At 41.2% G+C, this 20,052-nt stretch overlaps 2 protein-coding genes and 1 long non-coding RNA gene across 4 annotated transcripts in view; 1 reads left to right on the forward strand and 2 right to left on the reverse strand.

Moving 5' to 3' along the window:
• GAREM1 (GRB2 associated regulator of MAPK1 subtype 1) overlaps positions 1 to 3,333 on the reverse strand; it is a 103,426-nt gene extending 100,093 nt beyond the window's left edge. Inside the window, exon 1 of one of the 2 annotated variants that reach the window (XM_080578398.1) lies at positions 2,945 to 3,333. Coding sequence is in view for 1 of the 2 variants with exons in the window: in XM_080578397.1 (XP_080434523.1) it covers positions 2,945 to 3,065 (121 nt within the window). In the remaining variant the exon portion in view is untranslated. The remainder of the gene's footprint in view (positions 1 to 2,944) is intronic. The other variant, XM_080578397.1, reaches the window with a different exon arrangement.
• A 39-nt stretch (positions 3,334 to 3,372) lies between these two features.
• On the forward strand, positions 3,373 to 10,050 carry LOC308188907. The gene is made up of 2 exons (XR_013945868.1): positions 3,373 to 3,499; positions 3,996 to 10,050. It is a non-coding gene; the product is annotated as an uncharacterized lncRNA (long non-coding RNA).
• LOC308188902 (ras-related protein Rab-10-like) overlaps positions 9,384 to 20,052 on the reverse strand; it is a 30,878-nt gene continuing 20,209 nt past the window's right edge. The window contains exons 5-6 of the mRNA XM_080578407.1: positions 18,770 to 18,871; positions 9,384 to 10,046 (exon numbers count right to left, since the gene is read on the reverse strand). Coding sequence (XP_080434533.1) covers positions 9,972 to 10,046; positions 18,770 to 18,871 — 177 coding nt within the window. The 3' untranslated portion in view covers positions 9,384 to 9,971. The remainder of the gene's footprint in view (positions 10,047 to 18,769; positions 18,872 to 20,052) is intronic.

Raw genomic sequence — 20,052 nt, forward strand, 5'->3', positions numbered from 1 at the left:
GTTGTCCTCTGGAAATATTTAAGTTTATGTGCTGGAAAAATATTTGCTTCCTCTCTGGAGTGACAGAATCTTTATTCTGTACTCTATTTGCCCAATTAACGTAATGATATTCACCAGGAAAATAGTGAAACACAAAGCCGATTAAAACAAACCTGGAGGGTCAGGCCATCTTCAAAATGGCCATCTTAAAAACTTGTCTTGGCATCCAAGAGCATAACCTGAAACCCAACTAAACAGTCCTAAAATTTCACCTGAAAAGCAGAAGTTCACATATTTATCATTTATAGACAGATAAGGTAGGCACTGCTGCCTAGTTACTTCCAACTGTACCTTCATGTAGCACAAGAAACTACTTCCTCCCATTCCTCCCTTATCCCATATCATCAAGAAAAATCCTCCCTTCTTAGCAGAGGACCAAATTTAGTGCACATAAATATTTCATAACTTCTGTCAAGAAATCAAACTGAACTACTTAAGGGCATTCTTCCAGGAGCTGCACATCCAGACTCAAAGTAGGAAACTGCATTCATCATACCAATCCTCCCCCTTCAAGCTGAAAGGCCTGAAGGTGAGGCAACAGTGAAAAAATGGAGATATTGTGTGCATATCATACATGAACATTACCCGTACAGTGCTAAATTCCATTAAGAAACGTGGAAACAACACAGTAAGGCTGGCCTCTTCTGAAGAAAGTAAGTCTCCAGTTTTTCAGTCCCCCTCTACACCCTGGTCCTCCAAAATAAATGAGTTCTGACTGTCACAAAACCTTACCATGACTGAAACAACCAGTCTTAAAACAACCCGCTGCTGCAGACGGCACAGCCAACCACGCAACCGAAAGGTGACTGAAGACAGACATCTACAGGTGGTTTGACTTCCAACAGCACCGAATGCTTGCAGCTTCCACTGGTCTCAGCAGGAATTCAATGCTTAAAGAACAGACAAGGCCACTTCCACACAACTAAAACTTGGACGTGTTGGTTATCTGCAAGCTGTGCCTTCAGCAGTGTGGAGACCAGAGCTGTACCCCGATAAAACTGGCAGAAGACTCTACTTTGTTAACAGGGGTAGCCCTAAACTGCCTAAGCATTGGATGACACGCACCTGGAATGAATTTTATGTTTATTTTTCTTCAGTACTGCACCAAGCAACTCCCTGACAGAGCTCCACTCAGCAGCTTTGCAAGGCAAGGCGGGAGATGCAGAGCACCCACCCCGGGCCAGGAGGTGCTCCCATCATTTGCACGCACACCGCACTTGTCTCCTTTCGGAGACTATGCGCTGACTCGCGGCTGCTTCCTTGTATTGCAAGACAACCTCCTTTGGAAATGGGAAAAGCATCCCCTTCGCACCACCGAGACCACGGCGCCTATGTTCTCTACAAAGTATTGATTTGTCTGCCATCTGTAGTCCCTTGGGTTAAAAGGTATGTCTGTACAAGGAGGTAAAAGCAGACCCGAGAGCCTCTGCCCGCGCTCTGAACTGGCCACATCTCAGCCAGCTCCAGCCCAAAGCCCCTTTGCCACGTTAGCTCCATGCTCTATCCTAGCAGGGCTTAGCGTGGGGTCAAACTTTATTCACAGGACAGCTACACCGACAGCTGCCACCCGTCTGGCCATCCCGGGACACGATCAAAGGGCGCTCAGCGTGCTTTAAGTGTGGCACACCAGAAGCAAACAGCCCGTGCACAGGCTCAGCAGCGTTTTATCTCAGTTCAGGGATATTCCTCTCACTGGGTCTGACCCAACACCCCCCAAAAAAAAAAAAGTCCATGAAAGGGGTGGAGGGGAAAAATTCCTTGCCTCAAAACCCACACAAAGCTCTTTCAGGTCCCTTCCAGTGAAGCAATTCAAGAGGAGTGGGGAGACCGGGAAGAAGTCTATCACACAGAGAGGGAGATTAATAAGTCATCAATATATATACCCTGTTAAAGCCTGAATCACTGCCAGGAATCTCAAGCAAATTGACAGCCTTAAGTGCAGTGACTGGAGGCCATCTTAGCTGCTGCCAGTGACAGAAGGTACTACCACGAGGAACTCCTCGATACAGCAGCTTGGCCATTATCACAGGACAATACAGGTTCACCGGCAGGAAAAATAGCCGGCTGCAGTTAGAATGGCAAAGAAGCTTTCCTTTAAGCTGCTCCTGAGCACCAGCTCTGAGGAAACGCTAGTACTGCACAACCCAGGGACAAAGTCACGAAAGCCCTGGCTCGAATCGCCGCCGGATGACGGGAGCTGCAGTTAAGCAATAAACCAGCCCTGGTCTCGCTGGCACACCGGGGAGCGACAGAGGACAATGCCCGTGCTCGTTTTTCACTTTGCAGACGAACAGGAAACTTTGCCAGAGAACCGACCTACGGCATCACACACCTACAAGGCCACCTCGCCGGGCAGCGAATTATAAAACCCGGGCAAAAACCCCGGTTTTGAGCTGTCCTCTGCATTCCCTCAGAGACGGGAGGGCTGGACGGGTTTCAGGGAGCTACCACGCAACGCTACCGCGACGCAGCCGTGCGAGTTTTCGGAAAAAGTGCCCCCGTCCCCCGGCTGTCTGTGCCGGCAGGTTACTTCCTAAGGCAAGCATCCAGGCACGGCGCAGCAACGCTCCACAGCCATCCTGCCGGGCTGCTCGCTTACGTCCTGGAGTAGAGAGAGACACGCACACTTAGCGACTGCAGGTGGGCACCCACGCCAACAGCAGCAAAAAGTTATCGGGGGACGGCGCGGGCTCCTCACGCCACCCCTGCTTTTTAGCAGCCTTCCTAGGAGGAGGGAAGAGGGGGATTTGCAGGGCGGCCCGGCGTGCTGCCTCCCTCTCCCCCGGCCTTGAAGCAGCACCTCCCACCGCACACCGGCTGCCGGGCACCGCTGCCCCCGCTGCCCCCCGGCCATTTCGGTGCCCGGCCCCAGCCCCGCGCTGCCGCCCCCCGCCGCCCCACGCACCGCTGTCCAGCCGGGCGAGCTGCGGGAGCCGGTAGGTGCTGACGAGCAGGTCCAGGGGCACGGCCACCGCGCTCCACTTGACGTCCTTCAGGCTGAAGCCCGGACAGGGGCCGGGGTCCATCTTCCCACCCGGGCAGGGCGGGCAGCGCCGGCGGGACGGGACGGGACGGGACGGGAAGGAGGGAGGGAGGGAGGGAGGGAAGGAGGGAGGGACGGAGCTCGCCTCGCTCAGCGCCGGCCGCCGCGGGACATGCCGGGCTAGGCGGAGGGGGAGGCCCGCCGGGCGGCTGCCGCTGCTCCCGCCGCCCCTCGGCACCGGCTGGGGCCGCCCGCCGCCGCCGCGCCTGGCCCAGGAAGCGCCATCCCAGCACTGACTAATCAACAGGGTGCGAGCAACGCCTGCGCAGCTGCCGCTCCTCCCCGCTCCGAAAAGGAAAGTGCCGGCCCGACCGCCCGCCCGCCCGCCCGCACGGCGGGGAGCGCGGATCGCCGCCGCCGAAGCCGAGCCCGGCCCTCTCGCTCCACCCTCCGGGCGCTCCCCCGACGCGCAGCCGGGTGGGGGGGGACCCGCACCGCGACCGGGGGTGGGGGCGCCTCACGCCGGGCCCGGGTCGGGCACCTGGCGCTGCAGCCCGGGGAGCGTGTGGGGGGGTGGTTTTGGGGTGGTTTTGGGGTGTTCTAGGGCGCCCCGAGCGCAGGCTGTGGCCTCCTTGGAGCATAGGGGCTGACGGAAAGCCCCCTGCACGCTCGCGGGTAGCAGATAAAGTTCATTTCACCCGGGCAGTGCGGATCGCTGCCCCACATCGCCTGGCTGCCAAGGAAATTTACCTGTGAAATTCCTGCCTGGCGCAGGAAGTTTACCTGTGAGATTCATCCTACGTTCAGAAAAATCAAATTACAGGCCAGCTTTGATTGTTATTGCAGTTTTCACCCATGGACCAAATGGATACTTCAAATATGAAGAGCAGTGGAAGGCAGATCTTTGGTTTCTCTTTACCACTATTACTGTGCGTGCGAGTATTAAATATATTCCCTATTTGATGCTCTTCAGGCCACAGGAGAACTGAAAACCAGCTGCTGGTTCTCCTTTCAAGACGGCTTACGTGAGGAGGTCTCACAAAGTGCTCTCTGTCACCATTTTCTGTTGACATCCAGGATCCCCAGCAGAAACCAGGGGAACTTCAACAGCAGCAAATAACTCGCAGGTGGCTGGGTTGCATTGTGTTCAAGTTTACTTTGTTCACTTTTGTGTCAAAGCTATTTCATTGCAGTAAAACACTGTATTTAAGACTATATATACGTATACATTTAATGGCTCTACGTAAGGCTGTACCGTTGACCAGAAACAGTACCTCCCAGTGATTTGCAAAACGACGGCAGGCATCCCCAGCTGAGGTCTCTCTCTGGGATCCATCTCCCGTGGCACCCCTCTCCAGGATGGCTGGGTGAGCTCGTGAGGAGCCGTGGCAAGCAGCCCTCCAGCCGCCCGTGCCTCCTCGTGCCCCTTAGCGAGGGGCCAACCGCCGCTGCCTGCTTTGTGGCTGCTGGTGCCGGCACGAGGAGGGCCGAGACAGATCCGCTCTTGTTCTGCTCTGCTGCAAACGGGCCTCATCCACGCTTTGTGGGACGAAACAAAGACTGTGGAAGCCAGAGAGGATGACACAAGCCCAAGTTAGCTTGCTTTAAATGGGTCTGGGTTGCTTTGAACTGCATGCTGATGTGGGCCCGTACTTCAGCTACGCAGTCTGGCTCTGGGATTTCCCGGCCCCATGAAAAACCTTCATTCTCTGAACTCAGTCATGGTGCTGTTAGATCCTACTTACCAGAATTGCTAGCTTTAAAAGACAATGTGGATTTTTTTTTTTTCAAAGTCGATTCCTCTTTATGAAGTTTGCAGAATGCTTTGAACTACTTCAGTGAATTGAGCTATTGAAGTGCAAAGTGATATAATAGCTAAAAGCATTGCTGTTGCAATATGGAAAGCCAAAGAATGGTTTTAACTTGTTCAGGTTTGATGAGGTTACTGGACGCAGTGTGTACGGTAAAGCAGATAGGTCAGACTGGGATTCACCAGGACTTTGAGCACTAGTTTGTCGAGATGTGTTTTTAAATGCAATCTTAGCCAGCATTAATTTCAGGATAGATATGGCCTCGTGGCGTATGCTGCTCCCAGGCATCATACAATTCTGCTATCTGTGAAGAAATATGTCTTTCACACCTGAAACAGTTATTACTGATTTTTCATTAAAAAATCGTTCCTTCTTCGCTTTAGTCACACGTCTTTTAAGCCTGTCTTCAAATATAACCCTGTTTGTGTTCTCCCTCACCAGTGGAAGTCTAACTCCCTCTGACCCATTCCATTGGAACAGGATACATTTTTAAAGTGCAACTTCTAGACACTATCTAAATTTCATTCAGTTATTTCCAGGCAAAGAGACATCACAAAGCCTATTATTATTTAAATGTCTCACTTGAGCTCTTAAATTGACTTTGTAATGTGTCCTATCTGTACTATAGCTGAACCTTCTTGAAATACATTATTGCACACACAGTATTCAAATCACAAGAACATGCGAATCTGAGACTATTTCGTACTTTAACTGTACCTTATGTATAATTAACACTTTAGATATAATAATTTCTCTGATGTTTAGCGTTGCCTCAGTCCTTTAGTATGATCTCTTACTGAAGTCTCCTCCTGTGCAAAATACTAATGAAGCCATCAGACCTCTAGAGAAATTAATGTTAGCGACTCTGCTTCAGGATCAGGGCCTCAGTTATGCAATATCATAATTTTTCTGCATGGGCGTTTCAGGTGGCATTCATTTTTTTTTTTAATATCTACAGGAAATTGTAGCCATAAAACCATAAGCATTGTCAGGGGGACTCAATTCCTAAAACTAGTCTTAAATGCATTTTGAATTGATTGGGTCTCATATTGGTTTAACAACATATTTATGCAGCAGGCTGCAAAATCCCCAGTATATTTATTCCATTGCTAATAAAATTATTTTTAAATCATTTCAGATCATCATCAGTTCATATCTATGCTAACATTTGAATTGGATCTGTATGAAAAAAAGACTGATTTTAGTATGAATCTGCTAGTTTGCTTTACACTGTAGGATGCATACACAAAGTAAAATTCGGAACCTTATACAGTAAGCTTCGTGTGAAGCCATTTTAGTCAGCATTTCTTTAAACTCCCCCATGAATTGGCATTCCTTCTTCCCACATGTGACTTGCCTTTATATGAAAGGTTTAATTTTCAGAATAAATATTTACAAGTCCAGTGGAAAACAACGGGAGATGCAGTGATCATTTCAGAATCAGATCCTAAATACCCACCTTTACCTGGGGTGAGAGAGGAAGTTGAAAGAGAAGAGTATGTTTGATACAGTTGACATCCGTGCATCTCATGTTTTCAAAGAGAATGCAATTGCTGCCTTACTGGTAGCATCCAAACAATCTTTGCTTGTGCGGGGTATAGTAAGGAGATCTGAGCATCCTGGAAACATTTTTTGTTGCCCGGGAACCTAACTATTTGCACTTCCCTAAGGTGGGCCAGTGACTGGATAGTACCTAAGCCACAAGTAATAGAAAACACTGTAAGAAGGAGTAATGTATAGAAGGAATTCCTATTACACAGAAAAACAAACAAAACTCTACAGATCAATCTGACCCCCTTCTATATATATGTTTGCATGGCTAGGAAGAGGAGGAGGAATTAACTAGAGACCTAAACTGAGAGAACCAGTAGCAAAATTTGTGTGAGTTCAAGACAGCTTAGAGTTTTTTCAAAGGTCCACTGCTGAAGGCAAAACTGCAGAATTCGGTAAACACAGAGGAAGGAGAGGAAGTGAAATAACAGCCTAGCTTGGCTGAATCATACAATCTTCAATGACATGAAAGAAGTAAAAAGTAGGTCAAATTACATATAGAACATGTACGGACAACACAGAAAGATAAAGTCCCAAAATGTTAAACAATTGGAATTAAAAGATAGCAAGGAAGCTGGAAAATGGCATAGTGAGAAGACCAAGGAAAAAACTGTTTTGTTATTCCACAGAGGGGGGAATCTATTTAATCATCATCATCTGATCACTGATGATGCTGAGACACTGGTATTCCTAATGTCTTTTCTAACCTTGGTCTTCAATTTAAGAAAGCAGGTGTGATTTCACTACTAGTACCATTGAAAAAGGACTAAAAGCTTAGGAAAAAAAATGAAGAAACTACTTGGAAAATACTTAGTTAAGTTAAAGATTTTTGGATAGACTCGACCTGATGAAACTCTCTTAGGTTTCAAGCAGTGTTAGAGCTGCAGCTCACTTTATCTCCAAGAATAAAGACAGAATGAGTGAGGTTCCAGAAACAAACAAACAGAAGTGATTTGGATCGGCAATCCAACCATTTTTAAGCATACTGAAAGTAAAGATATGAGAAATAACAGCATGGGTTTGTCAGTAACAAGCAACAGCAGATCAATCTTGCCCACTTCTACCAGATGGTAACGGGCTCCATGGATAGCCTAGAAAAAGTGAGCATCATAGGGTTTCATATAAGTTGCTCTTAAATGAAAGGAAAAAAAATGGTTTAGAGAGATACATCATTTGAGTGCAAAACGATTTGGAAATAATTGTTACTCCCAAGCTGAAAGGATGTATTGAATGGGATTTCACGGAGATCCATCTTGAATCCAGAGCTACTCGGCATTTTCATCAATATCTCGGATGACTAAACAGAATATACTTATTCACATGCAAAGACTGTATCTACAGGAAGAGGCTCCAGCTATGCTGGCGTACAGCATTACAATTCAGACGGATGCAGGCAAATTAGAGAAGCTGAAATGCCACTGAATACGGAGAAACAGAAGGTTCTACACATACAGAGGAATAATCAACTGCACAAATACCAGGACAGAAAAGCAGTTCTTCCGAGGAGAGATTACAGATCACAAGCTGAACAGTTAGCAACGTTAGGCTGTCTTACATTATGCTGATGCTGGAATGCAGAAGTAGGAGTATCAAAGATAAAATCATTTTGATCTCTCCAGCCATTGTTACTTAAACTGGAATAGTCTGCTCAGTTTTCAGTCCTACGCTCCAGGATAGTTGAGAACCAACTCAAAAATAATGAGGAGAGCAACAAAAATGGCAAAAGATTTAGAAAACCCAACCTACAAGGAAAGGTCAAGGGACTGGTGTTCGCTGGCCTGAAGAGGAGAGAGAGGGCAGGCAGAGGTATTTCACGTACATAAAGAGGAAAGAGAGAACCTGCTTTCCATGTCTACCAGTTAGGTTAGGTATTAGGAAACTTCCTGCTTGCAAAACCAGTTCAGTAAGGATTGTACATTACTCAGAGGGACCAAAATCCCCGTCACTGCAGGTCTTTAAACATCTTCCTGCAATACAGCAGGGACAGCTGATCCGAACATGAGATAAGAGGAGGAACTAGACAGCCTTTCAAAATCCCTTCCAGCACTATTTTCTTCATCTGCCCCGGCTGTAACTAAGGCAGGGATTATCCTTTGTTCTTTGTTTTCAGATTTTGCTCTAAATACTAGGTTTAGCGACAGGCCATGAAGAGTAGTCTTAGGAGCAGCTGTAAATATGTAAACCGTCTTGTCTTTCGCACCCCTTCTGCGAGCATATTAAATTGCCTGGTGGCACAGTAACTTAACAGTACGCATACTAGATCCCACGTGCTTCAGAAAGCAATTTCCAGTTAAGCTCCCTGTCTCGATACCAAATTTGATTGAAGAGACAATCTGAAGACAGCCCTTAAAAAAGAAGCAGGCCCATTTCAGCAGGGTAGTGGCATTCCCCAACAGTAAGCCGATGGAGTTTGTTATCCTGGCTGTACTGGGATAGCTCACCACACAACCTTGCACAGCAGTATTATCCATTCACAAATGGTGGTAGAACAATTACATTTAATAATCGAAAAGAGCCCCATCTCCCAGACCAAAAAAAAATAAGACAATATAATCACAACAATTCTTCAGATTTCCCAGCCTGCATTTGCTTTGTGTGTGTGTCTCCAGCAGGTTTGATTTGTGTTCGGTTTGCTTTTAATTAAAGAAAAAGAAAGTGACATCATGATTCTGCCCTCATTCAAATTTAACTAAAATGTGGTATCCTCCCCTGAAATTAAAGCTATTACACACCAGTGTAAAACAGATCCAAATGAGCAGGATCAGATCCCTGATGTATTTATACTTGAAGAAAATAACATAAATACCTCACATCAAACAAACACTGCGTACCCTTTTAATATAGTGATCATTTACGACAAAAGGAGCACTTGGAAATACAGGTATGCTGTTAAAACCTGCATAAATTATTCAACAGAACAATAAGGCAAGATAATTATTACTGGATTCATTCAATTGTTCCATGTTTTCTGCTTTCCAAAGAAGGTTCTGCAACACAGAGAAATTCTATATGGTTTATTCTTTTATCTCAGCCCTCATGGGTTTTCAAAAAAAACCCTCAAGGGTTTTCAAGTAACATGTACATTTCTGAAATGGACAGAAAAGAAGCAAAGCCAAAAATTTCCAGAAAATTATCTTAGGAGACTACACTAAATATCAGCTGCCTAAAGAGATGTTATCTTGTGGATAATAGCGTAAGTGATTTCTTATATCAAAAGCTTGTCTGTGTGATGTCAATGTTCATTACATTACAAATCTGGTATAAATAACACAAAAAATGTTACAGTAAATGTTTTTAATACAAGAAAATTAGTGCACTTAGATTTCATTTGTACAAAAATTTGTATGCAAATGCAATCCTCCTGAGATGCAACTAATAATTCCAAAGTCAGGTAATTGTTTTAACTTTACATTAAAAATATGAAAATATAATATAAATGTGTCAAAACATTTGGCAGCAACGTTTGTGTAATAAAAAGGATGCTTAAATACTGTGTTCTGTGATTACAGGCTCCCTTTTACAATCTTTTATGTTCCTTTGCAATAGTTAATATTTTCTGAAGAGGAAATGAAACAATAAACAGTATTTCAGAACGCACAGCAGGTTCTCTTCTTACTTTCATTTAGTTCCACAACATCGAAGTCATATAATACATGGGACTTCTGTAAAACAAATAAAAGCAAACATTTAATTAAGATAACTGCAGTACAATAGTTGAAAAACTTGAATTTTCACATATTATAATTTGTAAAAGACTCGGTGGGGTCACTAGATATATTTTCCTTTAAATATTTAAATAAAATATTAGAATTTTCTAATAAGTTAGAGGGAGACTGATGCCCATGCAAATCACAGCTCAGTGTATTTAAATTTTATAGCTGCCTCAAACATCTTTTCTTATTCTGAAGGTGACAGAGGATAGAAAATGTCTTTTGAGGAGACACTACAAACCATGTGAACCGATCCTGTAAATTTTTACTCACATGAATTGTTTAAGATGTGCAGGTTCTTCTGTAGACTTCACTAATTTTCACTGATTTGCTGTTAACTACCCTAATCTTTGAAGTACTGAGCATGAGGTGCAAAAATCCAATTGAAAGGAACAGAGAAATATGGATCAATGGTACTCATTAGAAAAAGGCATAGGCTATTATTTGTTGAAAAGGATATTGAATTGTTTTGTGAAATTCACTACAGTTCTCTACTTCGTTACTTTTTTTTTTTTTTTTAAGAAATAGGTCCAAATGGAAGCAACCTAGTCTTTATCAGGATAGAACTATCAAAATAGCACTCCACCCTTGTAAAACATTTATTTACAGATTGCAAAAGCAGATTTAAAAAAATAAAACCAGCAAAACCAGCACTCTTCCTTTCGGCAATAAACTTAACTAGATAATTAGTGCTGACCAGAGAAACAATCTAAACCAGTTGTGCAATAGAGTACTAGTAAATGTTGCAACTTTGGACTCTAAAAATATGAATATTGAATCCTGAACTCAAGCACAAAGACATTGAGATTATTGTCACATGCCTTGAAAAATAAAGTCCAAACTTTTCTACTTGCCATTCTGCTGTATGCTTCTTGGCAGGTTTACCGAGTCTATAATGATATACAGAAAAGTAAGCGCAACCACTGGAATCACCACATTCCTCTCTCAAACCAAACCCAACAGCCATAAACAACCATTTCTCACAATAATAAGAAGGTTCCAGAAAGGACAGATATCTGAGCTGGAATTCATGAAATTCAAAGCACAGGAAAAAAAGGAAGAAGATGAAAAATTGCATCATGTAAGACAATGGTAGTCATGATTTAGAATCCAGAAATTCTACATACGGTGTCACAGAGCAGTCTGACTATATCCAGAAAAGTTCACCTAGAATTATTCAGTCAAATCAAAATCATGGGAAAATAAAAGTTTCCTCATGTTAAAATAAGCACTATTCCCCTTTAGCTGAGAATATTTAACACTATCTAAAATTCTGGAGAAGATGCATTAAATTATCTTTTTTCTGCTGTGTAGGATGTTTGAATACACATAGTGCCCGTCAGGTCTTGCTCTAGGTGGAGACAGTATTTGAGAGTCCTTATGTGTAGACTGTAAATGTCAAGTACGAAATCCTTTTCAAAAGAAGGAGCAAGGCAGAAACTAATGTAATCAACCATAAACTTGTCACCTCAAGAACATGACACCACTCTGGTTCAGGGATAAGATAGTGAGAAAAAAGATCTGGAAGAAAACAGTACAAAAAGAAATTTAAAATGTACTCTGTTGAGACCAAGCAGTAACGCTGAGTGTTGATTACCATGGACATAAGCTAAGGAGGATTCATTTCACACCTTTTTATTCGCAAGAAAAAAAAATCAGTCTAGGTAGTAAGAGTATTCCAGAAAAATAAATATTTGAACAATTCCAGTATTCAAGTTTCACTTACTTAACTTTAGAGGAAACAGATAATTTTAAAGTGTTGCGGGTTACATCTAACTTCATGCTTTCAGTTAAAGGGCAGTGATTTGCATATTCCTTAAACACTGACAGTGCTTATTTGCAAATATTTTACTGCTGGATAGTACTCCTGGGTGGCCAGTAATAGGTACAGTAAGGATCCTTAGGTGATTAATAATGATGAAACCTATTTCACAATGAAATTGTTCATACCATCTGCAAAATCATTATCTGGTAGTAGTTAATCAGCAAATTATCCAGGACAGAAAGACAAGAATGGCCTCTCCACCAATAAAGAAGAGGTAGTATTTTGTTTTAAAAGTCATTGAAATGTTGAAGACTTTAAGGATCACTTCAGTTTGATAAGACTCATAAAAGATCTTCATCAAGCAGACAAGCTTGGGATTCATTAAAGCCTATGTGCTATGCACACATTTTGAAAGTACATATTCATAACTTTAAGAGATACTACGAGTCCTGCATGAGGAGCTGAAGCAGAGACAGCAGTCCCGTGTAGTACTGAGATCCAGTCAAGTCCTGCAAAAGGTGCGGCACCCTCCTCTCATTAAATTAAGGAGGGTAGGTATGCAAATTTCCCCCATCTCAGAGAACAAGGCAAGCAACATTCCTTGCTCTGGGCTCCCTCCCTCTCAATACATCCTCCTAGCTCACATTTCAGCTCAACCTGTTGAAACTCACTTCCCTACAAGGCAGCCAACAAACAGCAGAAAACAGTGAAAAGGTGAGAATAACCGAAGCGATATTGAGAAGCTCCAGTTTCCACATCTTCAGGATCTTCCTTTCAAACTTTTGAACATACCACCACGGAAATAGATGCCACTCTTTCTATCCTACAGTGATTTCATTACGACACTGAAATCTACTGCTATAAAATACTAGTTCTTCCTGCTAAATACCATAGCAGACATGTCTCACCCAACAGACGGGCATCTGTTTAAGTGTTTTAAGCTCACTGCAGAATCAGTGGAGAAAATCAGGCAGGATGAGGTGCTCCCCGCAGCCATCTGGCTCTCCTCACCAGCTCTAAGCAGAGCTTGTACCACCAATTTACAACAGATACCTGACTTGTAGATAGACAAACTGTGATAAGATGGGAAATAGAAATAGCATTGAAACATAAGGGGGACTCTTTGAATGGTTTCTAAAGTAGTAAATTTATACACCTTAGTTAAGATCAGTTCCTGTCCCTCGCTGGAAATCTGCTCAGATTAACAGTGTTAAAGCACGCTGGATTCCCCTACTCTTGGCACCAGTTCTTGGTATTTTTATACTGTTTCAGTTATATTGGAGACAGGGTTCACCATGGGTTTGGACGACTGATACAATTTTTCAAAATTTCAATGCCTCTACCAAAGGCAGACCCAGAGAGTCTGCTGGAAAAGTACTGGCTTTAGAGAAACACGCAGAAGGGACTGTAACTGATGTTACTATTACTTGTAACTTCCTAAAATTCTGACAAAGATTGGCAAAGCATGGCAGAGGACCTTGTGCAATGAACTTCATGGGACTTCCGCACCTACACAGCCAAAGAGAGAGCTCAGTTGTTAAGATCTGTCCTACCGTTTTTTTAACCTGTATTCTCCTTGTATTCTGCAATTCTAGATTTGAAATTACCTGTTCAAAATACAAAACAGTCATCTCCCAACAAGAATGACCAGGACAGAGCACAAGCAGCATCAGCAAGAGCTGGAGATATATTAGCAGGGAAAGCAATCAGTGTTGGGGCAGGGACAGGAGTAGGAGAAGACCAAGAGAGGATAAGACACAACAGGACCCCACCGCTGCAGAACACCTTCTTCAAGAGATGGGAATGGAAGTCCTTGTTCCCAAATCCTACTATTCCACAATGTCTAAGACGCATCTAACCCACTGGCAAAGTGTGGATCTCTATCTCCCTCTTCTGTTAATAACACATAGACTTTAACAACATTGTACTGCAATTATTTCACAAGCTTAAGAAGACAACTATGCTGTTACTCTAAGAAAACCCAACCCTACTGATATCTGTGTAAGGATTAATATCATTCCATCTCAAAAGCCCTATTTAAGAGAGCAATCAGGTTGCAAAGTCACGATCTTGCAGAAGCAGCAAATTCCAGAAGTAAGCCAACTGTGTAACTTTACCTTGGTTTCCTTGAATTTAATTAATCATATGAAACCATAAAGGCTGTGATACAGAGTCCTTTACAGATACAAAGTCCTCAACGTAGAGAGAAAGGCACCTCCAGAACACAATTATATCCAAAGATGTGTCTCATTCCATTGAATATAGATGATGTGGCCTTTGAGCAACCCCATCTACTGGGAGGTGTCCCTGCCCATGGCAGGGGTGTTGGAACTAGAGGATCCTTAAGGTCCCTTCCAACCCAAACCTTTCTGTGATTCTTATTGTAGACTACATCAGCCTAGTCATTTTAATTGCCTAAGGTTGCTCACTAAAATGTATCTCATCCTATATGCTCAAACATTATGATTAAGATCCAGAGATTAAGACTCAACATTTGATTTACATGACCTAATTACATGTTACTGTTTCCAGAAGAATATCTGGCTCATTCAATGTTCAGAACAGACCTTTTTGAATTAAACAAGATGTAGAGCAAAATTAGGCCTTACGTTGCTCCAATGCTATGTGAGTTGGTACCATTTATCCTTTTTGCTTTAATATCTGTACCATGGTTCCCATGTGTGCAATGCTGAATATACCACCTACTGTTACTAAGAAGGTTATGAAGATAAAAATCTAAAATAGATCTCATATACAGCATTAAGAGCATTATGAAAAACCTCACGAAGAAATTAATATTCTGTGGTCAGTACAAGATAAATAAAGGGTAAATAAAGCCTGGGGCTTCATGCATGACTAAGGATAATAAATAAACACGGAATGTGCACTGCTTGAGACACGGGGATCTTTAGGACACACTAACAATTCCCAGAATCTCAGCAATGATGAAGTCTAATTTCCTATGGATTTGTGTCCTGCATTGAATTAAATTTGATATCTACGATGCAAGCTCCAGCTGGAGTAGCTGGTCAGAGCATTTTTCAGCCTCTGTCTGTGTCTAATACCGTATGAGCTATTGCTGGAGACCTTCCTTCTGCAGAGTGCTCTGCCTTTCCTTCACCCAGCACCTTATTTTCAAGGAAGTATAATCTCAAAGATCTTGTTGCCTTGGAAAGAAAACTAAAGAGATCAAGGAAGGACAGAGTTGAGGCCTATTACTTTTGAATATTCATCTCAAATTACATCTAACTGTTAGACTTTACGTGTTAACCTCAACAGCACCAGGAAAGTTCTTAAATAGGTTTTGGCTGTTCTGTGCTCAGAAGATATGTATTTATTTAATATAACATAAAAACAATCTTAGCAGTTGATCAATTTTGGGATGTAGGCAGAACATAAGTTTTGGATAGTTTTATAGCAGCCTTCAGAAAAGAGCAAGAACTGCATTCTTTTTCCTTTTCTTTTTGTTTAATACAGTTTCCATCCTTCTGCTCCTAGTTTAGAAAAATACCAACCACCACACCCACAAAGACAGAAACACAAAGGCTTGTAACATTTTTTTAAAAGCTAGTTGAAGAGAGTACTGCTCATCAGCCATGAAACCAAACAACACAGAAGTGCAAATACTAACTGCATTCTGGGTGGTATTTCGGGGGTTTGGTTGTTTTTTGAGGACTGACTCACAAGTACAAATAGATCACTGGCAACCTGAAGCACTGTTAAGGAACAGCTGTCATCAATTAATGAGCAGGTTTAGGCAAATCTGAGACTTGCAAGAATTGTGAATAATAACAATTAAAAAAGAATTTATTTGTCAACATGTCTAAGCAAACCTCTGGAATAAGCTGTAAGTGCAACTAACATTTGTTTCCACTACAGCCTTTCCAATACAATGAAATCAATTATTATTTGGGGTTTGGAACTAGATGATCTTTAAGGTCCTTTCCAATTCAAGCCATTCTATGTTTCTATGTTTCTATGTTTCTATGATTTTGTGATTATTAACTGATAACGATTGAAAACTGTGAGTTAACTATTCTCAAAAATGTCATGACTCCACAGCTGGAACCAATGTAAGCTCTCAAATAATATCTGATTGTTTTAATGAGCTTTTCCATGCCAATTAGAGCCATGGGTTTGAAACCCATCAGAGAATGGTTTTCATGGATTATAAATATCTGAAAAGTTGAGCAGTGCTTTAGCTATATGAATCACTGGGACATGGAAGTCTTTTCCCTCCCCTAAACCAGATAAAAGTAAAGCCACAAAAGAAGACATAGTATGGTCTTATGTAAGTAGCATGGTCTGTTGGTTTAAATCCACAGTCTACAAATAGGAAAATGCAGGACAAAATAATGACAATACAAATCTGCCCTTTAGGTCTGACACATTTTAATGTGTATATATATATACATTTAATTGGGAATCCTACTTTGAACTGCAACTTGTTCTAAATTTCAAGAGAATCAAGAAGCTAGTTACTTCTATACGATCTCTACATTTCCAGACATTGATCTTCCCCATCTACATGCGTATTTGCTATAGAACTAGTTAACAGAGAAATGCCTGTATTGTAGATGGTGAACAAGAGTGTATATAGAAAATCCTAGATTTCCCAAGATTTTCCCCTACTGCAATGCATCCGAAAATGGTCTACTGTCTGCCTGCCTGCCTCTCTTACTTCTGAATGACCTAAGCCCACTTCCAAAAGGCATGGCCATACTAGACTTTTTAAGAGAGCTCCTTCAAACAAGTTTTCTATATGGGACTGGTAAAGCAATGACATGCTTCCACTGAAGCATCTCATCAGTCTGGCATAGATGGTCCTACCACAGAAGTAAGCAAGGCCCAATATCCTGCTACCTCAGATATATGTCCTGGGCCAAAACACTGTGTAATGATGTATCTCCTTCTTCAAATCAGCAAGTACGTATTTTACCATTGCAGAATGGATGTATGACTGAAGTGATCTCAGACTGGCAGCTATCATGTCATTTTTCACAGCTACTAGTCACACTTCCTAGCACATTTTTCCTTCTCCAAAATTTCATCAGTTAGAGGAAGTTAAAATTCAAGTAGTACATTCAGATTTCACAGTTTCGTGAACAAGCAAATTATTTTGTTGAACCTGAAAACCATGATGAGACTGCATGGTAGATTTATTTATTTTTTTTCCTGTGAATTCTTTCTTATCAGGCCAGTGGCAAAACCAATTGGGCTAAAGGAGTCCTTGTTTAAATCAACAAATGTCTTTCACTACAAATAACAAATTATACACCAAAGTAATGGCATGTAAGGCCCCAACAGGGATTGCAAATATTTCTAGATGGAGTGAAATGTTACTATAGACAAACACTTGCAAACATTTCTAGACAGGGCGAAATGTTACTACAGACAAACTTGACAAATTCTCATGGACATATTTTCCAAACACACGTACATGCACACAGACTGTATAATCGTATTCTCAAGCAGTTCTAATTCAAGCCATGCTGGAGTACAATGGTCTGAATTTGTTTGCATATCCACACTATAATAACCATGGATTTTCACGAAGATTAGTAGGAATACTAAAATTACACCTTAAGTAAAATGAATACAGGCAATCTTGGAGTGAGAAATACCCAAACACCATTTCTGAATGCTGCAGAGAATTCTCTCAGATCATACCCAAATGCACTATGCAGAAATGTTAGCTTTGCAGGTATTTGTCTTTGCAGCAGTTAAGATCATAGCTATTGCTTTGTAGCTTTCATGCTGCATAATATCAAATATACCATTTATTTATAGTTGAAAGTGTCTTTTTCATTTACAAGAAATTCAAAGTTATCTTATTTGAGACTTTTTCTCAGCTATTCAAAGACCTGCTATCCTCCTCTTCTAAATGATATTTGGCAGTTGAGTTTCATTGTCATGCTAAGGGAGTCAAAATCATATATTTAAAAAAAAATCAACAACAACAAATAAAACTACAGCTTGTGTTATTGCATACTAGGACAGGACCTTGATTTAGAAGCAGTCCAGCCCTGAGCTATTATTCTGACCGTCCCCTATGGCTATTTAATCAAAACACTGCAACTTGTGACTTTGTCAGTAATTTTGCTCATTTATCTTTATTATGACTTCAAGAGTATTCGGAATGGAAGGCTAGTTTTGTATAACTAATATTGGTGATGAATGGCAATGATAATGCATTGCATGAAGAACATCCATTAATGTCTAAAATAATATTCTACTGTCTAAAAATAAATTGCGATGCAAAACATTTTCATAGCTAATTAACAATAATTCAGTCCTACAAAAGAGTTTTGTATGGCAACTCTGAGTAGCAAGGACCTTTACGCCAACACAATCTAAGTGATTAGAGATGCCAACTCTGACAGCTACAATATTGATTCTATCACTAATTAACTCAAATCTTTAAGTTCTAAGATCTTCACAAACAGTAGTGTAAATCATCCAAACAAACAACTATGATCTTTGGATAAAATATTTGATTGCTGAACATAAAAGGTCTGCTCTTTCCATCAGCATGTGGCCTCTTCACAATATGCATATTCTGAGGACACCTACAGAAAAAAAGGAATCTTCCTGGCACAGAAGTGGAACTACTGTGTAACCTCCCTGTATTAACCCTTCTCTTGAAGAAAATGGTGGGAAGGAAAGCCACTAATGCAGCTTTCCTGAATTTTCACCTTCTCCTTGAACACTATTATACGTGTTCCCTTCTTCCTCTGTTCTCTCCTCCCACAATTCTTCTTCCCCACGTCCTCCCCATACATCTACAGTTACAGGATACCCGCAAATATAACTACATAATGCAAGAACAGCCCTGGTTGTGCTTTGTTAAAGCCATCCTGTATTTACAATCTTGGTTACCCAATCTCCCCCTTCTTTCTGCTCAGCCTACCTTTTCCAGTATCTCCTTAGTCAAGAGTGAAAATGCATCCTCAATGTTCACGTTATCTTTGGCACTGGTTTCAAAAAAGGGTATCCCATGTTCCCAAGCAAGCTGAAAAACAAATGTAGGCAATAGGATAAACAGTCTTTAGGAAAAAATAAAATATTTACTGATACTAACAGCAATAGATATGTAGATGCTTCTGACAGTTTCTAACATGTTATATAAATATTAAGTAAATGTCAGCTCAGTAAAGTACACCGTATTCATCCTCGTTTCATAAATTTCAGGTAAGTTTTAAATCAGTCTTCTTAAATTTATGTATTTTCAAAACAACTTTTTTGACCTATCTTTACTTGTAAATAAGAACAAACTGTAGTGGGTCTCTTCTCAATGTTTTGACTGGTTTGGAAAATGAATCGTCTCCTAGGCAATTATTTAGAGGAAATTAATGGAATGCCTGCAGAAAAGGATAGATGAAAATGTGACAAAAATGTATAAAAACAGTCATGATGAAATAAAAAAAGAGATGCAGTGTTTCACTAAAGACGCAGAAAAGCACACATAACAGACATACAAAGAACAGATGTGTATGTGAAAATATATTATGGTAATACGATAACCAGGAAAATACTTAGAATAAATCCACAGCATAGATATTATATTGGTTAATTTTATTTAATTTACTTGTGTCCCCTCAATCCCCGTGTACCTCTCTTACAGCTGGGTAGATATATATTGGCATGAGGAAAAATGAACTACAAAATTCATAGCTTTTTAAGGTCCTGAACTTCTTCTTATTTATACTGTTAAATACATGGGGAAAAACAGCTGACCATTGCCTCCCATGGGAGGAGGCTAAGTTGAGAACATCTGCCAGAAAAAAACATAGTGGGAGAGCCTATTTTATTCCCTTTGCAATGAAAACCCTCTCAGTACACATCTGGAGAAGGCAATCCCAGTGAAAGAAAACACTCCTACTGCCTAGAATGTACACAAAATCCTATAATTACTGACCACTTAATTTATTTGTGATGCTCTTCATTAGGATAAAAAGTCTAATGCTGGCAGTTATGCTTGTTTTCAATGGGCTCTAGAGCTAACTTAGAAAAATTCAAAAATAAGGTATGAAGGTATAAGAATTGAAGTGCAAAAGTTTAGTAATGATATAATAAAGACAATTTTAAAGGTGGAAAAAGGTAAGCAAAATGGTTTATTTTCCAAAATACTGTAATGAAATATAATTTTGAAAATGAAGAACAATTCTGTTTCTTAAAACAGACTACTTCATA

Source organism: Anser brachyrhynchus (assembly GCF_964034855.1).
Source record: "Anser brachyrhynchus genome assembly, chromosome: 2".
Classification (NCBI taxonomy): Eukaryota; Metazoa; Chordata; class Aves; order Anseriformes; family Anatidae; genus Anser; species Anser brachyrhynchus.